Below are 26,398 nucleotides of genomic sequence, written 5' to 3' on the forward strand. Positions count from 1 at the left end.
ACCCAACCCCTCTGAATCAGAGTGGTGCGGGGAGCTGCCTTGATCAACCTCCACGTCATCGGCGCCCAGGGAACAATGGGTTTACTGCTTTGCTCAGGGGCAGAACGACAGACTTTTGCCTTGACAGCTCAGGGATTCGATCCAGCAACCTTTCGGTTACTGGCCCAATGCTCTTACCCGCCAGGCTAACTTCCTTCCCTCTTTTTACACAGAAGATCAGCAAAACACAGAATCAAGAGGTTTATCTGTCTCTCTGTGACTGCCGATAACTTCAGAACGAAGTTGACTACAAATAGCCTACAAGTTGCTAATGACTTTGCAATTGTTACAAACAAGCGAAGAATAAAACAATCCTTAAAATGAAAACAGAGATGACTGCATGAAATAGATACTGTAAATTATAGGCTACATAGCCCTATATTTCGATCACATTGAAATATATTTCATGTTCATTCAATTGAATTCTATTTAGCCAATTCTCGGCTACTGTCTGTCATTTTTATTTCGCAGTATTTCATGATGTGTAGCATAACATGTACGCAATTATGTGCCAAGTCTCTGATTTAGTGCATTGTTATAGGGTGCACACTAGAATAATCCACCTCAATATTTGCAGCCATTGGTGGTAATATCTCTCTAGGAGCTGATCCGTAGGCAGTATTGTGGAATAATTCTAATGCTATTTGAATGGAGAAAAATGATCAGAGAGCAGCACTGACACATGGTGCAATGACACACCGAGCAAACGTTCTCTCGACCTGCTTCTTTAGGAAACACTATTCAAAAGTTGGCTCGTAAATAACGAAGCATCTGGTACGATCATCGTAATGCTTAACTTACATCACAACTGGGAAACAAGGCCCAGACCTGCTCAGGTGTCTTCAGAGCCCCTAACAGCATGGGCATGTGAATATGCATGACTGCTCTCTGGCCAACTGCTGGGAGCATGTTATCTCAGCCACTAGAGCCATTCTATGGAGAGGATTCTGAAGTGTTGAAGATGAATCATTTAGCATATTTTAAAATATTATGGGGGTAAGAGAAAAAAAAGCTATTTGTACAATAACAGTTTGACTTTGCCTTTGGAAGAAAGATGTAGAGATTAATAAGAACAGAAATATGAATAATCAGAGTGCGTTTAAAAGCTATGAATTTCCTGGGGACTGTAATGGAATAGCCTTTGAAGAGCAGATAATGGAACTTCATTCACATGACTATTCAAATCAAGTGCAAAAACAGGCAATAGAACGGAGACACACTCCTATTTCCTTCAGCTTGTATTGCGTTGGTGGGAGGAACAGCCTTTGTTACTCAACACAGGCAGTGTGTGTGTGTGTGTGTGTGTGCGTGTGCGTGTGCGCGTGCGCGTGTGTGTGTGTGTGTGTGTGTGTGTGTGCGTGCGTGTGTGTCTTTAGAGGTGGCCATGTGTGCTGAAATGAGGATGTGTGTGTTTTCCCAGAGCCAGAGTAAGCTGCTGCTCATGTTGTGTTCAGTTCATTTCCCTCTCTGTCTGGAATAACACAAAGAGAAGCCACACAGCAGAGGAGGTTATGTGAGAGTAGCCACATCCTGCGGTATCACAGGTCAGAGAGGACCACTCAACCCTCATCTAATGTCCTCTCAACGTGAGGGTAGTTTACAGATAATGACAATGATGTGATGTTTTAGTTTTCCATTTTATTCTGTTATTCCGAATCCCTTATCATAGTTGTATACTGCAATTGATACTGTATGCGTACTTGACAAAAGTACATCATAAAATTTGATATAACAGGGCAATGTAATGAGCTGTTCTGATTGCAGTTGTATTAGAGCATTATTTGAATGGGATTTTAAAATGTATACAATGAGTCTTGTTTATTTGAATATTCAATACAAATGTTTTTTGTCTTCTCCTCAGAGCTCCACATCAAGGGAGATATTTAACAACCTCCCATGACTTTTCCCTCGGCAGAATGATTGTGCCCAGCAGGCACGAATAAGCAAACAAATGAATATTCAAAACAAAGCCATCCCCCATCTCTATGCTTTGCACACAGGTGATAATACAGTCAGTCCGACCCAGCCATGCACAACAGAAGAAGCTCCGTCAAAACAACTGACAGGCCCTGCTTTAAATCCACTGTGAGATTTGAAAGGAAGAGAGAGCATCCAGGAGAGAGGGGGTGGGTGAAGTAGGCACTTGAAACACAACTCAACTGCTGGCTTCACGCTTCACTCAGGCTTGTTGTGGTGGATTGTGGGACGGCAGTCACTTGTAAATAATGCACAGGCGCAATGCCGGACAGGGTGAATGTGTCTGAACCAGCCCAGCCAATCTAGAGTTCCAGGAGAAGATGTAGACTAAATGGCTGTAGAGTAAAGCAATAAGACATGATGGTATAGGTGTTGCTGCGGTTATTGGCATAGTGGTGCTGAGTGAGGTTGCCTGGCACTGCCTATCAGCATAGTTGTCACATTGGTGTTCTAGATGATTTGAAGATCCAGTACCAGAAGTCTCCACTTGCTTCAGTGTTTCTACAGTATGATTCTCCATGGTGGAGAATAGATGCATATAACTGATATGAGTTCTAAGGATATTTTCATATTTGGGTTCTCAGAGTACATCAGTGTAAGACAGTCAGTAAGAGGTTCAGAGGGTTTCTGAGACGGCTTTGAACTCCGGTATGGAGGAGACGCTGGATCCGTTAGCTTAACGGAGAGCAGAGTTTTTGCATTTAAGAGCATTTCAAAACTAACTATCTTCCCAGCAGCTGTCGTCTGCACTTACGTCTCTCCTCTCAGACATCCCGAGGGACACGTCAATCACACAGACAATGTAGCAGCAGCCAGAGTTCTGTTAGGGTTTCCATGGGCATCATCTGAAGAGATGAATGCCTGAGTCGAAAATGGTTTAAAGCTATCAGGCAGTATTATGGAAGCACACGCTTTGTGTAACAAGCAGGAGCTTTGTTATTATCTCTCTCAAGGTAAATAGAGGGAAATGATACAAAAGAGGATTTAGGAATTTTCAGGTGTTTTGTTTTCAGCGAGGTAAGAAATGACCTAATTTTTTTGTTATGTGAACACAAGGTTTATGCTTTTTCCTGTATACAGTAGGCCTGCCTGGTCTCCGGTGATTTGGTTATGCAAGTTTCCCTCCTTGGCAACATCACAGAGATGAAGCACCAGGCAACGGTGTCAGAACCAATCAGCTCCAGTCTATGCTTTCCACAAAGGTGACAGATCGTTATTATTTATCCAAATCGTACTAAGCGTCACAATTACATCATTAATTTGGTTAAAATGACCTTTTTATTTGAGTCATTGAGCAGAACGTTTTAACATTGGATGAATAGCTGATTGATAATTCAACTGGACAAACAGGGGAAATGTGATTGCCACAATTGGAGTGAGTAACAGAGAAATGTTGGTATTGTTGACATAGCTTTGATGATTTCCTGCCACACGTTGAATGCTCCCGATGTTCAATTTTTAACACCAAGTTGAGTAAAAGCCTTCTAGGCCCTTCAAACGAGTTACTATACCAGCTAGCTATGATCATTTTTAGGCTATTGTGATGTGACGAATAGGCTATACTGTGATAGAAAAAAAACAGCCATTATTCATGGTCTTGTGTGGATGCACAAATGTCAACATTTATATGGTTGTAGCTTATCTGTCTAGCTATGCACACTATATATACACAAAATAATTTGGACACCCCTTTCAAATTAGTGGATTCGGCTATTTCAGCCGCACCGGTCGCTGACAGGTGTATAAAATTGAGCACACAACCATGCAGTCTCCATAGACAAACATTGGCAGCAGAATGGCCTTACTGAAGAGCTCAGTAACTTTCAATGTGGCACCGTCATAGGATGCCACCTTTCCTACAAGTCAGTTCATCAAATGTCTGCCCTGCTGGAGCTGCCCCGGCCAACTGTAAGTGCTGTTACTGGGAAGTGGAAACGTCTAGGAGCAACAACGGCTCAACCGCAAAGTGGTAAGCACACAAGCTCACAGAACGGGGCCGCCGAGTGCTGAAGTGCATAAACATTGTCTGTCCTGTTGCTACACTCACTACCGAGTTCCAAACTGCCTCTGAAAGCTACGTCAGCACAAGAACTGTTTGTCTGGTGCTTCATGAAATGGTTTTCCATGGCCGAGCAACCGCACACAAGCCTAAGATCACTATGTGCAATGCCAAGTGTTGACTGGAGTGGTGTAAAGCTCGCCGCCATTGGACTCTGGAGCAGTGGAAACGCGTTCTCTGGAGTGATGAATCACGCTTCACCATCTGGCAGTCCGACAGATGAATATGGGTTTGGCCGATGCCAGGAGAACACTAGTGCCAACTGTAAAGTTTGGTGGAGGAGGTCTGGGGCTGTTTTCCATGGTGCGGCTTAGGCCCCTTAGTTCCAGTGAAGGGAAATGTTAACGCTACAGCATACATTCTAGACGATTCTGTGCTTCCAACTTTGCGGCAACAGTTTGGGGAAGGCCCTTTCCTGTTTTAGCATGACAATGCCCCCATGCACAAAGCGAGGTCCAAACAGAAATGGTTTGTTGATATCGGTGTGGAAGAATGACTGGCCTGCACAGAGCCCTGACCTCAACCCCATTGAACACCTTTGGGATGAATTGGAATGCCGACTGCGAGCCAGGCCTAATCGCCCAACATCAGTGCCCGACCTCACTAATGCTCTTGTGGCTGAATGGAAGCAAGTCCCTGCAACAATGTTCCAACATCTAGTGAAAAGCCTTCCTAGAAGAGTGGAGGCTGTTATAGGGGGGGACCAACCATGTAGTGTATCCTCTCTCATTGACCTGAATATGAAATGGCATTTTGTTCTCTTTGAGTGCATCAACCATTAATCGCATGATCTTCATCAACCTCTCTCCTGCTCTGCTCTCTGTGGGCTGTATTTGTGTTGTTGATGGATGGAACATGTGTAGCCTTTATGATGCTTTCTCCTGTGAAGAGGAGCCATGTGTCATGTGTGTTCCATAGCTCAGACAGGACATTGATGTGTCAGATCAATCTGCAATGTACAGTATGTCCAAGAACCCATGACTCTCTCCTGGGAGGTCTGCCATGTCAGCCACATTTACAATCTCCTTTAGAGCCAGCCCATCCTCCATCGTGACGGCCGTGGCCACGGACGGAGGTGTCAAGGCTGCTCCCTCCCCTGCTCACCTGAGCCTCTATCCTCTATCTGTGAAGCCATCAGAGCACTCCAAACAAAAGGAAAATGAATTTCCACTTTCCAATTCCACCAGTTAATGGGACTCACCCATGTGCTGCCAGACAGAGCGCTTCCCCCTCCCAATAGTGATAAGAGCTCCAATATCTGCTCAATGTTTTCCATTAGTTTTAAATGATAAACTCTGGGATACAGTAACAGTGATTTTCCATCCTGGCAATGCTTAATGCTTAAATCCGAATCTGTGGCATGGTGGGGTGCAGTGACTTTGAGGTCGAACTAAATGCTCATTGTGCACATCCATGTCTGATGGAGATTTGAGGGTGAAACTAGGATGTAACCCCATTAGACAGGGCATAGAAATCTATTTATCCCCCTGAACTGGCGACTCCCTGTAACAAAACTAAATTGAACTGTCTTTGTCTGGGATGTAAAGTGGACCCAGCGGCAGATTGCTTTGTTTGTAAAGGACAGGAGGTAGACTTCTGTGTCCAGGAGTAAAAAGACAATTTGAATTAATTAATTTTTCATTTATTTCGAAAATTAATTCCGTCAAATGCTATAAAGAGATGAAGGTGCTTTTGTACCCTGACATCTGTTATAATGGTGACTGAAGAAATATCAGACTGTGTGAGACTACAAGTAAACACGTTGTATGAGAACAAGATTGTGCCAGTCATCGACTTTGTGAATTTACAGAAAATCTGTCGATTGAGATTATTGATTGCATAACACGTCAACCCTGTTACCTATAGATAGACAGGCTAGAAATGTTTCAACAATGTATTTTTTTTTGCATTGAACTTCCACTCTTTTTTTAAAATGTTTTATTTTTTTATTGAATATCCAAAACATATAATATAATATACTTGCAGTGAAGCCACTCAACCATACCAGTCATCCAACAGACTCCCATTCAGAGCGACACACAGAAGCATCCAGGGTCAACACCATGCTCAAGGGCACGTTGACAGATCTCCCACAAGGCCGAAAACGGGGACCCGAACCCTCCAAGATCCCCCCCACAGTTCCCCAAGAGCTGCCCCTCAACCATCCGAGATCCCTCCTACAGTCCTCCCCCAAGTAAATAATAATAATAATAATAATAATAATAATAAGTCCATTCCCCACTCCCAAGAACCCCTCCAATGCACCAACAACCAAGAAAATGAAATAAAAATAAAAAGAGAAATCAACAATGCAAAAAAACAAAGGACATCAAGGACAACTAGAGGGCAGGGTCAACTCAAGGACAACATCAAGGACAACTGGTATGGAATAGCCTTCATTTCTCAGAACAAGAATGGACTGACGAGTTTCAGAAGAAAGGTCTTTGTTTCTGGCTGTTTTGAGCCTGTAATCGAACCGACAAATGCTGATGTTACAGATACTCAACAAGTCTAAAGAATGCCAGTTTTATTGCTTCTTTAACCTGTTTAGGATAGGGGCAGTATTTTCACGGCCGGATAAAAAACGTACCCGATTTAATCTGGTTATTACTCCTGCCCAGAAACTAGAATATGCATATAATTAGTAGATTTCGATAGAAAACATTTTATTTGGATAGAAAACACCCTAAAGTTTCTAAAACTGTTTGAATGGTGTGTGTGAGTATAACAGAACTCATATGGCAGGCCAAAACCTGAGAAGATTCCATACAGGAAGTGCCCTCTCTGACCATTTCTTGGCCTTCTATAGCCTCTTTATTGTTAGCTAATCCAAGTTGATCATTTTAAAGACAAGACTCTCCTTTATCTTACCACATTGTCCAATTTCAAAAAGGCTTTACAACGAAAACAAAACATTAGATTATGTCCGGAGAGTACCCAGAAATAATCAGACACCCATTTTTCAAGCTAGCATATAATGTCACATAAACCCAAACCACAGCTAAATGCAGCACTAACCTTTGATGATCTTCATCAGATGACAACCCTAGGACATTATGTTATACAATACATGCATGTTTTGTTCAATCAAGTTCATATTTATATCAAAAACCAGCTTTTTACATTAGCATGTGACGTTCAGAACTAGCATACCCCCCGCAAACTTCCGGTGAATTTACTAAATTACTCACGATAAACGTTCACAAAAAACATAATTATTTTAAGAATTATAGATACAGAACTCCTCTATGCACTCGCTATGTCCGATTTTAAAATAGCTTTTCGGTGAAAGCACATTTTGCAATATTCTAAGTAGATAGCCCGGCATCACAGGGCTAGCTATTTAGACACCCACCAAGTTTAGCCCTCACCAAAGTCAGATTTACTATAAGAAAAATGTTATTACCTTTGCTGTTCTTCGTCAGAATGCACTCCCAGGACTTCTACTTCAATAACAAATGTTGGTTTGGTTCAAAATAATCCATAGTTATGTTCAAATATCTTCTGTTTTGTTTGTGTGTTCAAGACACTATCCAAATGGTAAAGAAGGGTGACGCGCATGACGCATTTCGTGACCAAAAAATTCAAAATATTCCATTACCGTACTTCGAAGCATGTCAACCGCTGTTTAAAATCAATTTTTATGCCATTTTTCTCGTAAAAAAGCGATAATATTCTGACCGGGAAAGCGTGTTTAGGTTCAAAGAGAGAGAAAATAAAAACATGGGGTCGACTCGTGCACGCGCCTCCGTCCCATTGTCCTCTGATAGAGCACTTACCAAAAGCGCTAATGTTTTTCAGCCAGTGGCTGGAATTACATCATTCAGCTTTTTCCCGCCTTCTGAGAGCCTATGGGAGCGGTAGGAAGTGTCACGTTACAGCAAAGATCCTCAGTTTTCATTAAAGAGAGCCAAGAAGAACAAGAACTTGTCAGACAGGTCACTTCCTGTAAGGAATCTTCTCAGGTTTTTGCCTGCCATATGAGTTCTGTTATACTCACAGACACCATTCAAACAGTTTTAGAAACTTTAGGGTGTTTTCTATCCAAAGCCAATAATTATATGCATATTCTAGTTTCTGGGCAGTAGTAATAACCAGATTAAATCGGGTACGTTTTTAATCCGGCCGTGCAAATACTGCCCCCTACCCCCAACAGGTTAACCTCTTGAGATGGGAAACTTTTTTTATTTATTATTAAGTTGGACATGACAGAATGTTAAAATGAAGTGAAATCAAACGTTTATTTTGACCAAGTTACACTTCTCAAAAAGCACTGAATTGCTGGAACGACCCAGCTGTTACTGTCAAAGATCTGAGTGACTCCCACATCCAACACACACAGAGAGATACACTCATTTAGTGTGATGTTGTATTGATGACCATTATATTCCAATCCATTCACGCGTGATCAAGTCTGTTTCTAATTAGATCCTATAAGAACATTACTCGTGCTTGGGTAAAAATATGTTGGAGCTCAGTCCTGCATTCATGAACTTAAATACAGCATATCTGGGTGAAGTTTTTTTTAGAGACGTTAGGAAGGCCTGGAGTACAATTTTTGTCAGCACAGATTTGTCAGGTTTTTGGTGTAACGGTAGTTTTCTCTTTCATCCCCAACCTGAAATGACTGAGGCACAAAATAATCACATGCGCAAAGATTCACTATATTAGATCTGTATCACACTGTAGTTAATATGAGACACATTGGAAAATGTACTTCAGATGAAGAGTTCACCATTCAAAGCTCACAAATCTGGCTTTAATGTATTATACTGTGCGTTATGACAAGATAGATCGAGCTACATTCATCATGTCCGTCACTCTCATGACATGTACGTATTAGATCCATACCCACCCACTTACTATTCCTAGTCATCCAGATTGTTGAATTTGTGAGCATAATGTGGGATGGCCGGCGGACATCTTGCAGGCTGTGAAACGGGGACAGGCTGTCAGACTGTAACACCCAGTAAATGGAAACAAAATGCTCTGCTGCTCTTGCTCCTCATTGAATGGGAACTCAAAGGTCTTCATAAATTATTACTGTCATGAACAAAGCAGAGTTTAAAACTGAAAGATATAGTCTTTCATTTCTGTGTCATTTTCAGCAAAGCCCGTGGATTACCAAACTGCCTGGCAACAGAGGCTTTGTGATCAGATTGAATTAGAAGTTAGAAGGCATGTCAAGACGGATAATTCGCCAAGTGGAAATGATACCTCAACAGGAGGTCTACTCTATTTTTGGGGAAGCTTTTTTTGTGTTTGAATATACATTGTTCATAATATTATTGTCTTCTGTACAGCAAGTGAATAGATATAACTTTTACGATAGAGACGGGCAGTTGGTTGATGTCCACTCCAAAGGTCAGTGTCAGTTTGAGTATGTCGCTCCCAGAGAGCTTGGAAAGGTGCCCTTTCAACTGCTAGGTTGTTATGTAGAGATAACTATAGATTTTGATGTCTAATATTTAGGTGTATCAAAACTAGCCTGTAGCATATTGCAGGGCATACTGTATTTCAAAGGTATTATCGCTGGTCATATAAAATCTAATCTGGCCTTGGTCTGTTTCTGCTCTAGACAGTCAGTGTCATGGTCTTCACTGGTAGCTTCATTATGTGTACAAAACAATGTCACGTTTATTCCCCTTGAAGTATCGTAAGGTATGGAAACTAACCAGAGGATGCTGGTTGGAGGAGCTATAGGACTCATTGTAATGGCTGGAATGGAATTAATGGAACAGAGTCGTGTGGTTTTCATATGTTTGATGCGTTTGATACCATTCCATTTATTCCATTCCAGCCACTACAATGAACCGTCCTCCTATAGCTCCTCCCACCAGCCTCCTCTGAAATGAACACACTAGTGAATATAACTTGATCCCATTTAATACATAGGATTGGCTAGATAAACACCTTCGTGCCACTTTGTTCCACCTTTTCCCTGTGTGCTTTGCAGTCGTGCTGTAGAAATACCAACCAACAGTTCTCATTCACCACTCAGTCCAACAGTTCTGAGGGTCCAGAACTCAGTCATTGATTGACATCTAACCTGCCAGGCCAGTGTTCTCTGCCTTGGCAGCTCCATGACAGGCTGTCAGTAAAGATTGGAAAGGCTGCCCTCTAGTTTGGCAAGCAATCACATGTTAAACACCTGTCATTTGCCCCTCTCATAAGTCATGGAAAATGATCAAGCTCCTGGCTACTGAGACGTGAAGTTTTGCTTCTGGTGTAGCTGTTATCTGCTGAATTGTTTTTATGTTTACCATTTTAGTTTGATCATTTAGGTGGATTTAGCACAATTTAGAACGTCCCCCCCCCCCCCCCCCCCCACTATGTGTGCATTGTATGTTCAAATTGAGCATGATATAAAATGTTAAATCAAACTGCTCTCTGTTGCTCTACCATATCACACAGAATGTTCTGAATGTTACACTTCGAAACGGAACACGGCTGTTAGTGAACGTCTGCCACTAAATGCAGAAGTGCCTAATCTAACCTAAGAGCTGCACTGCCTGACCGTGTGGCACTTCCCAGATGAGTCACGGTATAGCTCATCTGGACTGAGAGAGATGGAAATGAGTACAGGCTACTTTGAAAGCCAGCGACGCTAGTTATCACCATTAAATGCAATGTAACACGGTATAATAAATGATGTGATACATTTTTCACCATAAATGTTCATTTGAGACTATAGCATCATATAACTATTGATTTGAGAAAAACAGAGCTATGCTCATCTGGCTAGGAACATGGCAATAGGATACTTTCGCCACGGTACATGAGACTGTACCTTTCCTCTATATTTTGTATAAATCTTATGTCTTACTGCATTGACGTTAATAGGAGATTTCTGCATCACTTGAGTTGCCCGTGCAGCACAGGAGACTGCTGAGGGGAAAACGGCTTATATTAATGGCCGGAACAGCGCAAATGGAATGGCATCAAACACCTGGAAATCATGTGTTTGATGTATTTGATACAATTCCACTCATTCCGCTCCAGTCATTACCACTAGCCCTTCCTCCCCAATTAAGGTGCCACCAGCCTCCTGTGCTGTGCAGATCTCAAGTCAGATTTGGCCCTATGTGATTTGAGTTGCTGTGTGTTTAATACAGCAGGTACTGTAAATGCTCTCTACATAATGCCTTTCCATTCAAAGGTCATTCATATGATTCCATGCCAACTGCAGGATAGACAGGGTAGACATTCAGTATCGCATAAACAATCCTAAAATGGAGGGTATAATTTGACACTCTTGACTCAACTTGACTGCTACTGTATTGGTCTGCTTAGATCAAACCGAAACGGATCGCTATTGTTTGTATGTGCTGATCTCGCAAACCCTGAGATGGATGACCACATGTTAGGGTTTTGCAGATAAGTGCACTGAAACTGTTTTTTTGCTTTATGTTTGTAAAGAAGACTTGCATTATTCAGCAGTATACCTTACAGTGTGTATCTCTGTTGTGTTGTTAACAGTCACCGCTGCTCTCTGAATGGTGAAGATCTCAACAGACAGTGGATGAAGCCTGATCCTGTTCTGAGCCCTACTATATACCACGCCAAGGGCTTCCTCTACTACCTCAACAGCATCGGCAGGACACCTCTGGTGAGACGTCACTCAACAGCTCCACACTTCACTTCACAAGCATTTGTACAGTCTTAAAAAAAGGGTTCCAAAAGGGTTCTCTTTTGGGTTCCATGTGGAACCTTCTGTGGAAAAGGTTTACAAAACCCAAAACGCTTCTCCCTGGAACCAAAAAGGGTTCTCCTTTTGGGGACAGCCGAAAAAACGTTTAGGTTCTAGATAGCACTTTATTTCTAAGAGTGTAGAACAAATAGATAGCTCTCTTTCACTCTCTCACTTTCTCTCTCTCTCTCTACCCCACCCTCTCACAGAAATACTCAGAGACAGCACATGCATTGCTTTGACAATAATTTGATGCAAATGCACTTATGTTGTTCATTCAGATATATAACTCAACATCCCTGGTCTATCTGATTCACCTCCCCTGGACGTTATGTTGTTCATTCAGATATATAACTCAACATCCCTGGTCTATCTGATTCACCTCCCCTGGACGTTATGTTGTTCATTCAGATATATAACTCAACATCCCTGGTCTGTCTGATTCACCTCCCCTGGACGTTATGTTGTTCATTCAGATATATAACTCAACATCCCTGGTCTATCTGATTCACCTCCCCTGGACGTTATGTTGTTCATTCAGATATATAACTCAACATCCCTGGTCTATCTGATTCACCTCCCCTGGACGTTATGTTGTTCATTCAGATATATAACTCAACATCCCTGGTCTGTCTGATTCACCTCCCCTGGACGTTATGTTGTTCATTCAGATATATAACTCAACATCCCTGGTCTGTCTGATTCACCTCCCCTGGACTTTGTGTTGTTCTTTCTGAATCTACTTATCTTGTTTATAGCTAAGCTGTTCTGCTGTGATCTCTACCTGAACTCCAACAACCATTTGCTCTGTTTCCAGAATGTAAAGTCAGGCAAACATCTAGCTCTGAGTTTCTCAGCCCTTCTTACCACAAACTTGATTCAACTGTTTTAGAACTATTTAACCTCAGTTACAGGTAACTCATTTAAATTATGACAATCTGGCAGGTTTATTTCTGTAACTGAAAATGCATTGCACGTGTCTTTAACCTTGAACTGCCAAATATAAGTTAATTATGTCAAATCAATGTTCATAGTGAAACAAAGGCTTTTTTGAGGGCCATGATTACTTTTCCTGCCTCAGCGTAAACGTAACGAATCAGAAACTTTCTCACCTATGGGCTTGATCATTTTTTAACTGTGTTGGGAAATGAACAAGTCAATTGTGTGGCAGCAGTATAATTAAATAATTAACTCGATTTGTAAATCAATTGAACCGTTATTTACAGTTTATTATTATCGTAATCACCCAGTGTACCTGCAAATTATTATGAGCATGAAACTGTATTATTATCACTAAACAAAACAAGTGCTTAATGCATGCAATTTATTGATAGTGATTGACTTCTCTTTGTTGTAAATGTTGCTAACCAAAGTATCTTCCACGTGAATTGATGCGGTTAATGCCCACTTTGACTAGACAGTCGACTGCATTTGTACTAACGCTGCTGTGTTATTATCTCACACAATGGCCCTTAAAACCTTGTCATTTATGTGATCCCCGTTAGATTAATGAGGTTCAACGACGCCCAAAACCTTGTGTTCCTTCAGGGCCGTCATCACAGCTGTGTCATGTTGCCTCCATAGGTGTTCTGTGATTACCATGGTCACTCGCGGAAGAAGAATGTGTTCCTGTACGGCTGTAGTGTGAAGGAGACTGTGTGGCAGTCAGGTTCTGCTGTCAATACTGCCACTCTGAAGGAGGACCCAGGATATAGGGTAGCTATTACTGGATATATGAAGTAGAATTACTTTTAAGCTTGGTCATCATTACCTAGCTACAGTATCAAGCTTTGTTTGGGTGTAGACAATGTGTCTTAGGAATGTTGTCATGTAGTTAAAAAACGATGAATTTATATATTCTAAATCATTTAGCAATCATTTATTAGAGCTTCAATGAATCATGACGGTAATCAACCTTTCTTTATCTACATTATTTGGGCTAAACAGTGTAAAGAATACCCACCCCTGCACCTGTATTAAAGCCCATTTCTTCTCCCTCTGTCTTTGTCTCCAGACCATCCCTAAGACTCTGGACCGGATAGCCCCAGCCTTCTCCTTCAACAGCTGCAACTACCTTGTGGAGAAGTCCCGAGAGGCCACAGCCCGGGTGGTGGTCTGGAGGGAGATGGGTGTGCTCCGGAGCTACACCATGGAGAGCACCTACAATGGCTGCGACCAGGGCGTCTTTAAGGTTGGTACACAGAGACCGCTGTTATAAGCCCTGGCTTAGTGTATATGTCTGTAGAAGTCAACATCACGCTTTTACGATGTGCTTCATGAGTCTGTGTTGGGGCCAGTTCATTGATACATCGGTACAGTAGGACTATTCCGTCAACTGTGGAAGATAATTGGTTTGAGTGCCTTGTCCTAAATAGACAGAGAAGGATAGCGCTTCAAAATGCACCGATGCACTGGTTTCCTCTGGGATTGTAGTGGTATGTAATCAGTGTTCCCTCCCTGAGGCACAAACACTCACACCTCCTTTGAGAAATAACAGTAGTGTAGAAATATTATGTTTGAATAAGCACAGTGGATATCAACAGAAGACTCATACTAGTGCATCTTCTCATGCTGCAACATCTCTTGAGAAGAAATGGTTCATATATTATGAAGAGGGGGAGAAAGGAACACCTCCCAAACGCAACATGGGTAATTAGGCTTGCACTCCTAAAGTAGTCCTAAAAAGTTGGCCTGTAAACTAGACCCACTTTTGCAGTAGTTTTCTTTGACCTATAAATAATTTGTCTTTATATGAGCAGCGGAAGTTTTCACTCTCCTTGTGCTATGATTTTTCTAACAGTAGTTCTCCTATGAAGACAATAAGAAATAAAAATGTCTTAGTAAAGGTTATTCGGTCCATGGAAGAAAATATGTAGCTACAGTTGTGCCAATGTTTCTCCCCTGATAAATATTCCACTAACCTTAGCTGTACTGTAGTAGTCTTGGGAGGGAAGTGTTGGCATAACAGTACAGGTTTTGCAATCCTCACGTGTCCATGGATCCCTCCATTTGACCTTCCCCCAAACACCCCCTACCTACCTCTTCTCCCCCCTTTCAACTCCCCCCCATGTAATGATCTCAACTCCCCCCTCTCTCTGTCTCCTCATTATAGCCTGCAGAAGCTAATAATCAGTTATTGCACTGCTGATTGGTTCACATGGGGGTTTTTTGTAATCATGTTTTAAAAGCTACTAGGCATCGTCTCCCAGGTGATTTCACAAATTTTGCCTGCATTTTCGATGATGCAGAATTATTTTTGATTGTTATTATTTAGCCTTTATTTAACTTATATATATATATATATATATATATATATATATATATATATATATATATATATATATACACTGAACAAAAATATAAATACAGCATGAAACAATTTCAACATTTTTACTGAGTTAAAGTTCATATAAAGAATCAGTCCATTTAAATAAATTCATTAGGCCCTAATCTATGGATTTCACATGATTGGGCAGGGGCGAAGCCATGGGTAGGCCTGGGAGGAAGCCAAGCACCCACTGGGGAGCCAGGCCCAGCCAATCAGAATTAGTTTTTCCCCACAAAAGGGCTTTATTACAGACATAAATAGTTATCCGTTTCATCAGGGTGGCTGGTCTCAGACAATCCCACATGTGAAGAAGCCGGATGTGGAGGTCCTTGGCTGGCGTGGTTACACGTGGTCTGCGGTTGTGAGGCCAGTTGGACGTACTGCCAAATTCTCTAAAACGATGTTGGAGGTGGCTTATGGTAGAGAAATAAACATTCTATTCTCTGTCAACAGCTCTGGTGGACATTCCTTCAGTCAGCATGCCAATTGCACACTCACTCAAAACTTGAGATATCTGTGGCATTGTGTTGTGTGACAAAACTGCACAGTTTAGAGAGGCCTTTTATTGTCCCCAGCACAAGGTGCACCTGTGTAATGATCATGCTGTTGAATCAGATTCTTGATATACCACACCTGTCAGGTGGATGGATTATCTTGGCAAAGGAGAAATGCTTACTAACAGGGATGTAAAGAAATTGTTACACACAATTTGAGAGAAATAAGCTTTTGGTGCGTATCGAAAATGTCTGGGATTTTTATTTCAGCTCATGAAACATGGGACCTGAAACATGAACACCTTACAGTACATGCTGCATTTATATTTTTGTTCAGTATATATATGCTTCTTTCACATAAACATTAAAGTAAGCCACGTCATCTTCCTTTATTCACCCTTTTCAAGCCATCTTTAAACAGCGTTCGACTTCGAGTAAGTACTGAAGATTCACTTATGATCATCAGTGTGGGCAAACAACCTTGGTGAACAAATTACACATAATGTTCAGACCATCAGAAATAAGAGACATTAAATTGGGCCGCAGAGGCAGCCAGTGGATAGGTGGGCACATTGCCAGACTACCTTCTCCTTTTTAGATGAGTGCCATGGGTCCGTTTATGCCCATAGTTAATCTTGACCTTGGTGGTAATATCTTATTGTATGGTATATTTATGCTGTAACTTTCTATAGCATACTTTTATCAAAATGAGGTAAAGGCTGTTCCATAGCAGAGTGTTCCTAAGCATGAAGAAATAAAGTTGAGTCAATGAAAGATCACTTTCAGGAGGATTAAGGTGTTGATTACATGTTCAAGTCCTCTATTTTAACCCCACCAAAAAAAATCTACTGTTAAACTGCCTTCATGGTTTCATGTAATTCCTGATTTAAATGAGATTAAAAGTTCCACAAGTGATGGAACTGTCTCTGTAGAATTCAGCAAGCACATTTTGACAGCAATACATGCAGATCAAAGGAATTCGTTCAAATCGGCGGTCCCCATTGGAGACCCTTTGAAGAACTCTTTTTGGTTCCAGGTAGAACCTTTTTGGCTTCCATGTAGAACCCTCAGTGTAAACTATAAAGGGTTCTACCTGGAATCAAAAAGGATGCTCCTATAGGGACACCCAAAGAACCCTTTAGAAACCTTTTTTTCGAAGTGTGTAGCTATGCTACCAACTTATATGAACGGGAGTTAGCATTTAGCAGGCAAGAAACCCGAAAAGGACAACTTCTAATTACTATGCAGCGAAAAACAGCCAAATATATCCAAATTTGATTTTAGTAACCACATTGTGGCCGGTTAGAACACATATAGTACATGATGGAATCGATGAATATCCAGTTTCTTCCATTTTTTTCAATAATGGTGTCCTTGTGCTTTCCCCCAAGGTCTGCGTTCCATTGCCCTCTTTACCGCATGTACAGTTGAAGTCGGAAGTTTACATAGACTTAGGTTGGAGTCATTAAAACTTGTTTTTCAACCACTCCACAAATTTCTTGTTAACAAACTATAGTTTTGGCAAGTTGGTTAGGACATCTACTTTGTGCATGACACAAGTAATTTTTCCAACAATTGTTTACAGACAGATTATTTCACTTATAATTCACCCTCACAATTCCATTGGGTCATTGGGTCATTGGGTTACATACACTAAGTTGACTGTGTCTTTAAACAGCTTGGAGAATTCCAGAAAATGATGTCATGGCTTTAGAAGCTTCTGAAAGACTAATTGACATAATTTGAGTCAATTGGAGGTGTACCTGTGGATATATTTCAAGGCCTACCTTCAAACTCAGTGCCTCTTTGCTTGATATCATGGGAAAATCAAAAGAAACCAGTCAAGATCCCCAGAAAGAAAATTGTAGACCTGGTTGTAGTCTGGTTCATCATTGGGAGCAATTTCCAAATGCCTGAAGGTACCACGTTCATCTGTACAAACAATAGTACACAAGTATAAACACCATGGGACCCTGAAGCCATCATACCGCTCAGGAAGGAGACACGTTCTGTCTCCTAGAGATAAATGTACTTTGGTGCGAAAAGTGCAAATCAATCCCAGAACAACAGCAAAGGACCTTTTTCTACCTTTATTTAACTAGGCAAGTCAGTTAATTAAGAACAAATTCTTATTTTCAATGACAGTGGGTTAACTGCCTTGTTCAGGGGCAGAACGACAGATTTTTACCTTGTCAGCTCAGGGATTCGATCTTGCAACCTTTCAGGTACAAGTCCAACGCTCTAACCACTAGGCTACCTGCCGGCTAGATGCTGGAGGAAACAGGTACAAAAGTATCTATATTCACAGTAAAACAAGTCCTATATCGACATAACCTGAAAGGCTGCTCAGCAAGGAAGAAGCCGCTGCTCCAAAACTGCCATAAAAAAGCCTGACTACGGTTTGCAACTGCACATGGTCTGATGAAACAAAAATGTCCGTAATGACCATTGTTATGTTTGGAGGAAAAAGGGGGAGGCTTGCAAGTTGAAGAACACCATCCCAACCGTGAAGCACGGAGGTGGCAGTATCATGTTGTGGGGGTGCTTTGCTGCAGGAGGGACTGGTGCACTTCACAAAATAGATGGCATCATGAGGGAGAAAAATTATCTGGATATATTGAAGCAACATCTCAAGACATCAGTCAGGAAGTTAAAGCTTGGTCGCAAATGGGTCTTCCAAATTGACAATGACCCCAAGCATACATCCAAAGTTGTGGCAAACTGGCCTAAGGACAACAAAGTCAAGGTATTGGAGCGGCCATCACAAAGCCCTGACCTCAATCCTATAGAAAATGTGTAGGCAGAACTGAAAAAGCGTGTGTGAGAAAGGAGGCCTACAAGCCTGACTCAGTTACACCAGCTCTGTCAGGAGGAATGGGCCAAAATTCACCCAACTTATTGTGGGAAGCTTGTGGAGGGCTACCCGAAACGTTTGACCCAAGTTAAACAATTTAAAGACAATGCTACCAAATACTAATTGAGTGTATGTAAACTTCTGACCCACTGGGAATGTGATGAAAGAAATAAAAGCTGAAATAAATCATTCTCTCTACTATTATTCTGACATTTCACATTCTTAAAATAAAGTGGTGATCCTAACTGACCTAAGACTTTTTACTGGGATTAAATGTCAGGAATTGTGAAAAACTGAGTTGAAATGTATTTGGCTAAGGTGTATATGTAAACTTCTGACTTCAACTGTATGAGAGTCATTTGAAACCATTCTCTCTATGCTCTCTCTATAGCACAGTCAATGACTTAGAAGACTGAGTCCAGCTGGCTAGAGTAACACTCACTAAGTGTTGCTGTGTTGGTTATCAGATCAGAAGCTGAATGTGGGTGATATGGACTAATGGATGAGAAAATCTGACTTTTCATTAGGATGGCCCAGTGAGCAGGTGGTGGGCCATATGTTTGCTACATGCACTTTAGGGTTGGGAAAAAGCCTGAATGTTTCTTGATTAAAAAGTCTGTACTAATATCGTCAGGCCGTGTCAGAAGTCTGGCAGACCATCAGACTCTCTCTCTCTCTTTCTCTCTCTCTCTTTCTCTCTCTCTCTTTCTCTCTCTCTCTCTCTCTCTCTCTCTCTCTCTCTCTCTCTCTCTCTCTCTCTCTCTCTCTCTCTCGCTCTCTCTCTCCCTCTCTCTGCTGCTCTTTATGTGCTGCTTGAGCAGTCACTGATGAAATGACCTCAGTTCACCGTTAATTCATGCCAATTAGTGGCTTGTGTGAGACGTGGGATTGGCTGTGGGATTCGTCAGGGACTAGAAGCTTAATTATCCTCTCAGACAGTCACTGAATCAGAGACTGGGTCATTGATGGGAGTTGCTCACCACTGAGTTAGCAATACGCTGGGTTTGGTATGCAGGCTTGGAGAACTAAGTGGTGGTTTTATTCTACATGTAGGAGAATATTTTTAAACAGTGACCAAAAATATTCTGTACTTCATTCACACATGGATTTGTATAATTTTTGTATCCTGAAATTCCTCAGGCTTGAATTTTTATTTTCAGAACTGTATGGGCAATTCAAGGGGATTCCTGGACTGAACTCCTAACATCAGTTTAATCTATTATCTTTGTTTTTCATAATGATAGTCCTGTCAAAATATGAATACATTAATGTGCTTATTGCTGCAAGTATAACTGTTGAATATGAGGTTTTCAGATCAGCCACAAAATAAAAACTGACTATGTGAATTGGGACAAATGCATATTGAAAGCCATATTGACTTTTCCCTTCCCACTGAATCTTTCCATTCACCACCATGACACTGGGTTTCTATTGCTTGATGCAGTAAGACTGTCTACGCCAAAAGAAGGGAAATCTTCAAAGGAATCTAATTTGCATCACAAAGATTCTACCTCTAATCACCTTAGCTTTGCATTTCCAGCTAGAGGGGGAGAATGTCTGCTGAGTTGTCATTTCTTTACGCCCAAACTAATCAAGTCTTATTTTTCTTAAGGACACAATTAAGACAAACGAGTGGCAAGATAAATGAGCACAAAATACTTTGATTAGGTTTCTGGAGTTTCTCGCTTCCTCACAAACTATCGGTTGTCTTCCTCTTTTATGGTCCTTCATTCTAAATACGCTTCCAAAATAAAGAAGAGGACAAGCAGATGACTTCATTTATAGGGCTTTAAAAGGCTTTTATTTGAAATGTAAAATTTTGTCGGATAATGTAAAGGTGCCAAAAAACAATCACAGGATGCTCCACTAAAGCCGAGTTGAATAACTACAACACAAAATACATACATTAGGCAGTGATTTAATAATACAGAATAAGCTTTCCTAGTGGGACCACATACATATAGAGGACAAGAGAGCCAGCACATCAACTTCAAACCCCAGGGCAGGGACCTCAGAATATATTTTCTGAAGGTCAGTCTTTCGCTGAGGAAGGCAGAACCCATCCAATATTCATCAGGGTCTAATATCAAATGAAAGAGTCATGACGAGAGAGCCTTTTAAAAGATACACCAAATGCCAAATCCCAGACAAAATCCTCCTGCACTACATCCGTGTTGCAGGGAGGTGTGTGTGTGTGTGTGTGTGTGTGTGTGTGTGTGTGTGTGTGTGTGTGTGTGTGTGTGTGTGTGTGTGTGTGTGCGTGTGTGTGTAACGCCTTGGTGGACTCACCTTACCACACTCCCGGCTAACCTGTGTTCTGCTGTGTTCTGTTTGAGGACTGACTGAGGTGCGTGAACCTGTTAACAAGACCATTAGGGAGTTGTTGTTTCCAATGAGTGGCCACCGCAGTGGGAAGGCACAATCTGCACAGGATATAGACAGTGATTTCTTCAGGGAGGTTAGAGGACACGCTAACCAACATCAGGAGACTAGACAACTGTTTCCCAATCCTGGTCCTGGGGACCCAAAGGGGGTGCACATTTTTGGTTTTGCTTTAGCCCTACACACCTGATTCAAATCATCAAAGCCTGATGATGAGTTGATCATTTGAGTCGGCTGTGTAGTGCTAGGGCAAAAACAAAGGTCCCCAGGACCAGGATTGAGAACCACTGGACCAGATACACAGACTAACTCCCCAAACAAGGGACCAAGAGGCTCCAGGCTGTTTGCTTAGTATCATGTATTGCAGGGAAATATTAATGTGTGTTGTGTTCAGACTCCCTTTTTTAATTTCCTGGGGCTTGAAAGGAGATATGATTTACAAGTGGCTAAAGAGAGGAGGCTAATGATCATCTGAAGGAAATATCCTCCGTTACCGTAAATCTCCTAAAGGAATGTTCACAGAAATGTAAATCGAGTGGGCGGTACAATACAGGCTACACATAGTATGTTGGGAAATCTGTGGTAGAGGTTTGAAACCATGTTGACATGATGGAGATCTGTATGCATGGCTAGGAGTTCATTAAGAGATTCATCAAAGCCACAAGATCTTTTTAAGCATTTCTCCGTAATGCCCGCTTGAAACCCACACATCTAATTATGGACATATGCTATACAAATCAGCCATCCCAACATGGGACAAGGACACTTGGCTCTCTCCTCAAACAGCAAATGAGGTCCCTCTGATCCCATGGTTGGAGTTATCTCACATGAAAAATACATCTAATTCAAGCACTGTTTCAAATGCTCAATTATTATTTCCATTTGTCTGATCTTTGGCATAGATTTATTATGAAAGTGAAACATTAAAGTCTAGCAGTATTTTGCTGTTTTTTTTTATTTAGCAAAGGGGTGTGTCAGAAGGTTTCCAGGCCAGCTGTACGACAGATAGAAAACCCCATGAAATATGTAGGACAGACATAGCTGCTGTATGAGACAGCATAATGAATACAGTTGTATTCGTTTAGTATAGTCCCTGGGCCACCATCTCAACGGCATTATTACGTACTTGGTCGATAATAAATGTATCAAATGGCAAATTACAATTAAATGATTTGTGAACCATTAGTGTAATGTCAGACCCTGCAGTTGAACTGGAAGGGGATATAGGGAGCCAAGTCTCTCTCTCTCTCTGATGTACAGATGTAGGATCTTAATTTGATCACTCTTTTGCGAACTTGTAGTGTATTCAAGGTTTAAAAAGGCTTCTACATTTAGTAATTTCCACTTTAAAATGTCAGACTTGATTTGCCCAAATGAAAAATGAATCAAACCCTACAAAAACTGTCCATTAATTATAATCCAAATAATAATTCACATTTCTTGTTGCTGCAGGATTATTTTCCTGCTGTAGCAAACTGGCTCAAATTACGATCCTACATCTGTACTTGACACTTGGAAGCTCATAGGCTATTATTTTCTTTAGCTATTAACCAAACACTATGCCCTTTGGGGGCTTGCTGGGTAGTTCATATTGCTCTATTGTGTTATACTCAGATAGAGAAGGTATTGTGTCATTTAGGAAGCAGCTTGTGCTCACAGATGCATCAGATACTTCCTTCCTTTCATTAGCCGTAGCATTAGTGCCAGAAAGGTGTAATTAACATTCCCACATTTCCATTGGACATATCTGTCTGAGAAAAGGAAGAGCGGTTTAATTACATGACATATCCTTATGCCAAACAGTTTGACATTTTGAGGAGGGTGAGAGCAGAGTCAGCAATTGAAATGGTCAATGTTGCCTCCACAATGCAAACAGGGGAAGAATTGATTTTCCTTCCCAAGCAAACAGCCAGGGCTCTATGCATGCTGGACATGTAAACCTCTTCTTCTGCACTCTGAATTATTGAACAGCTATCCCTTGCACACTATGTACCACTCATTTTGACAGGTTGGTCTGTCTTCTTAGTGCAATATATGGTGTTTCTCAGGGGGTATGGATCCAGACACACACACAAACACAATACACACAAACACACACACACACACACACTTCCAAGCCATGACATTTCCGTGTCATGGCTTTAGACAGTCTCCTCCCATGAGTCACAGAGCTACTGCGGGCCCAGCACCCAGCTCTCCAGTTCTCTAGCTCTCCTCTCTGCCCTGTCTCATTGCACATGCTGCGCACGGAGCAGGCATTCCACTTATCTGCTCTGACATGGTTCCTACAGGGGAGGAGAAAAGGATATTGGATGGAAGAAAAGCATGGCCTAAACACAGGATTAAAGAGGAGGAGAGTCATCTGGAAAATTGCTACACTATTTGTTTTGCCATTATGGCGATTGCGGATGAAAACATCACACCTGCTCTAAAGAGACTGCATGCGGAGCAGAGCATCTGATTCCGAAGTCTCATTGAGTACTATGCTGGAGCGGGGTGACATATAGGCCAAATGGATACATGGCTGTAGCAGGCTGAGAGTCACTTGTGAGGATCACGAGGCTGCTGAAAAACATGGCGTCATCATGTCATGTGTCACCCGTATTTACTCTACTATTTGCATAACCACGTCCTTTTGTAAAGCATGCCACGTTTCATCAGTTTGGTGACAGCCGCGGAGAGAAGCCAACAGCCCGGTTGGATGACACCCTCTGGGGATCTGCTGCTGGTGGTCTTCTCCTAGCCCTTAGAGAAGTAGCTTCTAATGGGCATGTGCTAATAACACGGTTGAGTACGCAGGTGCAGTTGCCTGTAGAGCAATTATCTGCAATCATTATGACATCATGAGATTCCCAGGCAAAACATACAAAAGCTAATGTCCTGAAGGTGCAAGTTCTATGTATTCAGAGCTGATAGGTTAATGAGCAGATCACAGATCACAGCTATTTCTCCATGACAGTCCCCTCCTTTGATATGAATACAATTATCCAGAGAGGCTTTCTATACAACACACTCAGTGGTTATGAGCTGTAGGCTAAATACCCCAATGGCCCCACTCAGAAGTATTACAATTTAGTTACCCAGCTAATGTATAGCTGAAGCAATCCTACTTGTACGGAAAATATTAGTTTGGTTACAAACCAGTAATCAGAAGGCTATTTATCTTGTTTCTTTCTAATGAAAGACCGGAAGCTTTTCTAAAGACCTCATATCATATCCTGGTGTTCTTGTGTTTTAAATGGACCTTGTCTGTGTTGTATTGTTTGTTCTAGGGCATGCAGACTGGCACGGGGGAATTGGAGGAGATGGGGGTGAAGTTCTGTCAGTCGCTGCTCTCCCTGAGGAGGAACACCATGCTGTACAACAGGAGAGTCATCAGCCAGCCAACCCTGCTCAACCTGGATGACAACCTCCTAGACCACAAGTCCCGCAAGTAAGTCCTTTTTCTGATGGTCCATAGGTCCCTCTGTCCCCTGTCTCCAGCCAACACACACACTACATACACACACACACTACACACACTGCACACACACACTGCACACACACACTGCACACACACAGCCCTGTTGGCAGGGTGAGCCCCTGAGAGTAGACCCCGAGAAACACAATCAAACAAGCTTAGATTGGATCAATGAAAAAATGTTTTGTGGTGGGGTAGGCAGCAGTGCTTTTTAGAGTTCATTGATTACATACTACTGTATGATGAATCACTTAGAAAAGCATTTAATAGTGGATACACTTTTAAAGACAGTCCAAGTACCGTTAAATAATATTAAGCAGTACAAGGGCTATCTTTAAAAGTGTATGGAAGCCAAGCCATTGCCTGGAAAGGACCCTCTTGGCCACTTACTCAAACACATTTTACCTATACACCAATTAAATATTGGCTTGACTGTCTTGCTATAATCGTTTCCATCTGAGTTGCTGGCTTTCCAGTAATTACAATTTGAGACGCACCGCCATTTCCTGGTTGCAAAAATTCGAATAGTTTGCCTAATATCAGTATGTGACAAAACAAGCAATGTAAATGTATAGTGTAGAGAATCATTGTACCATCTAAATCGCTGTGATATATATTTTCAATAACCCCAAATATTGTATTTTCAGCTGGTTTACAAAACCAAAAGTAAAAGACGCAAAACAAAACTTAAGAATGCATAGAAATATCGCACATAGAAACAATCTACCACTTCTTAGACTTGCTTTCAACGAGAATGACAGATCTATAACTCATATTTTCTATGTGAATTTGGTCAGGTCGCCCCAAAAAGTAGTATAGTGCAGCTTTAAAGGAACTTTTTATATTTTGGAGTGCTATGCTTCCTTTTTTTACTCTCTCGTTTTTTTTCCAGATATCCACAAGTTTTAGATTCACTTACTGCCTGCATTTATGGAATGGAATAAAATGGATAAACTGCACTATACATTTTTTTACTTCAATTCAATTCTGTTTTGTGAACATTTTGTATTATTACTGTACGTCTTGTCCTCATCGACAATTTGGTCGGGATTATTGCATTTCTTACACTTTCTTTCTCTTGCGGGGTTATATAAAATGTTTTTACACGTATAAAACCCCTCACTAGGTAGAAAAGTAGGATCTAGTTCTGTTAGGTTAGCTGTTCCTTCCCTGGAGCATTATGCAAGTGTGGTAGTAGAGAGAGGACACCATGTCCCACTGTGTTAGCCTTTTACTCAACTTATCTTACAATAACATTAGAGCAGTTGAAAGTACAGTATGAGAAGGTGGCCTTAATATTTGCCCACATTCTTGAATATGTGACTCTGGCCGTGACCCCCCTCTTCGAGGGTGTCTCAGGGGGAGTTGGGATATGCAAAAAACATTCACAATTCACACATGCATATAATACACACGTATTCATGTGTAAAACAGGACAAATATAAGCACCCACCAAATTATTATAATTACTATTATTATTATTATATTTACATCAGCTGACACTGCATAAAATGGCCTGTGATTAGATGTGTGATTAGATGTGTGTCCAAATGTCTTTAATCTAATCATGACTAGTAGAAGTCATGATAAAAACAGATCTCAACAGTCATGAGTTTGGAATTTCTGTGAACTTGTCTGAGTCATCAGCTCTGGAAGGACATGGATCTTCACACATGCTAATAGCTCTTAACACCTTGGCCATTGTCCTCATTCATCCCGATCAGTTCAGCAGCAATTTTCTCCAAACCTGTGCATGGTAGCCTTTGAAATTGGTTCACATATTTGAAAATTGTCTTAATAAGAGTTATATACTATTAAGTTCACATATAGAAACCCAAGATGGCGTAGCAGTCAGACGTCTTTGTCTTTGTCCTGTCGTGTCCCTTGTATATATCCTTTTACATATTTTTCTTTGCATATCTTTTAAAAATATTTTCCTAAACCTCAACTTGTAAATATTCTCCTGCAACCCGCCTCACCCAATGTGGCGTGGGTCTGTTTTTTTTTTGTAAAGTATTTCTATTTACTTCGGATCTGGAATCCCTCAACTGAAGCTAGCCAGCTAACTACCTACCAGCTATCAGTCAGGAAACCACTGCTAGCGGTCATCAGCTA

General features: G+C 41.3%; 1 protein-coding gene across 1 annotated transcript in view; it reads left to right on the forward strand.

Annotated features, from left to right (window-relative positions):
• The window catches only part of agbl1 (AGBL carboxypeptidase 1), a 149,249-nt gene that overhangs the window by 86,940 nt on the left and 35,911 nt on the right, over positions 1-26,398 (forward strand). The window contains exons 20-23 of the mRNA XM_014124437.3: positions 11,555-11,684; positions 13,350-13,481; positions 13,780-13,956; positions 24,096-24,256. Of these exons, the coding sequence (XP_013979912.3) occupies positions 11,555-11,684; positions 13,350-13,481; positions 13,780-13,956; positions 24,096-24,256 (600 nt within the window). The remainder of the gene's footprint in view (positions 1-11,554; positions 11,685-13,349; positions 13,482-13,779; positions 13,957-24,095; positions 24,257-26,398) is intronic.

The sequence above is a fragment of the Salmo salar genome, chromosome 10, assembly GCF_965601325.2.
Source record: "Salmo salar chromosome 10, fSalSal1, whole genome shotgun sequence".
Taxonomy (NCBI): domain Eukaryota; kingdom Metazoa; phylum Chordata; class Actinopteri; order Salmoniformes; family Salmonidae; genus Salmo; species Salmo salar.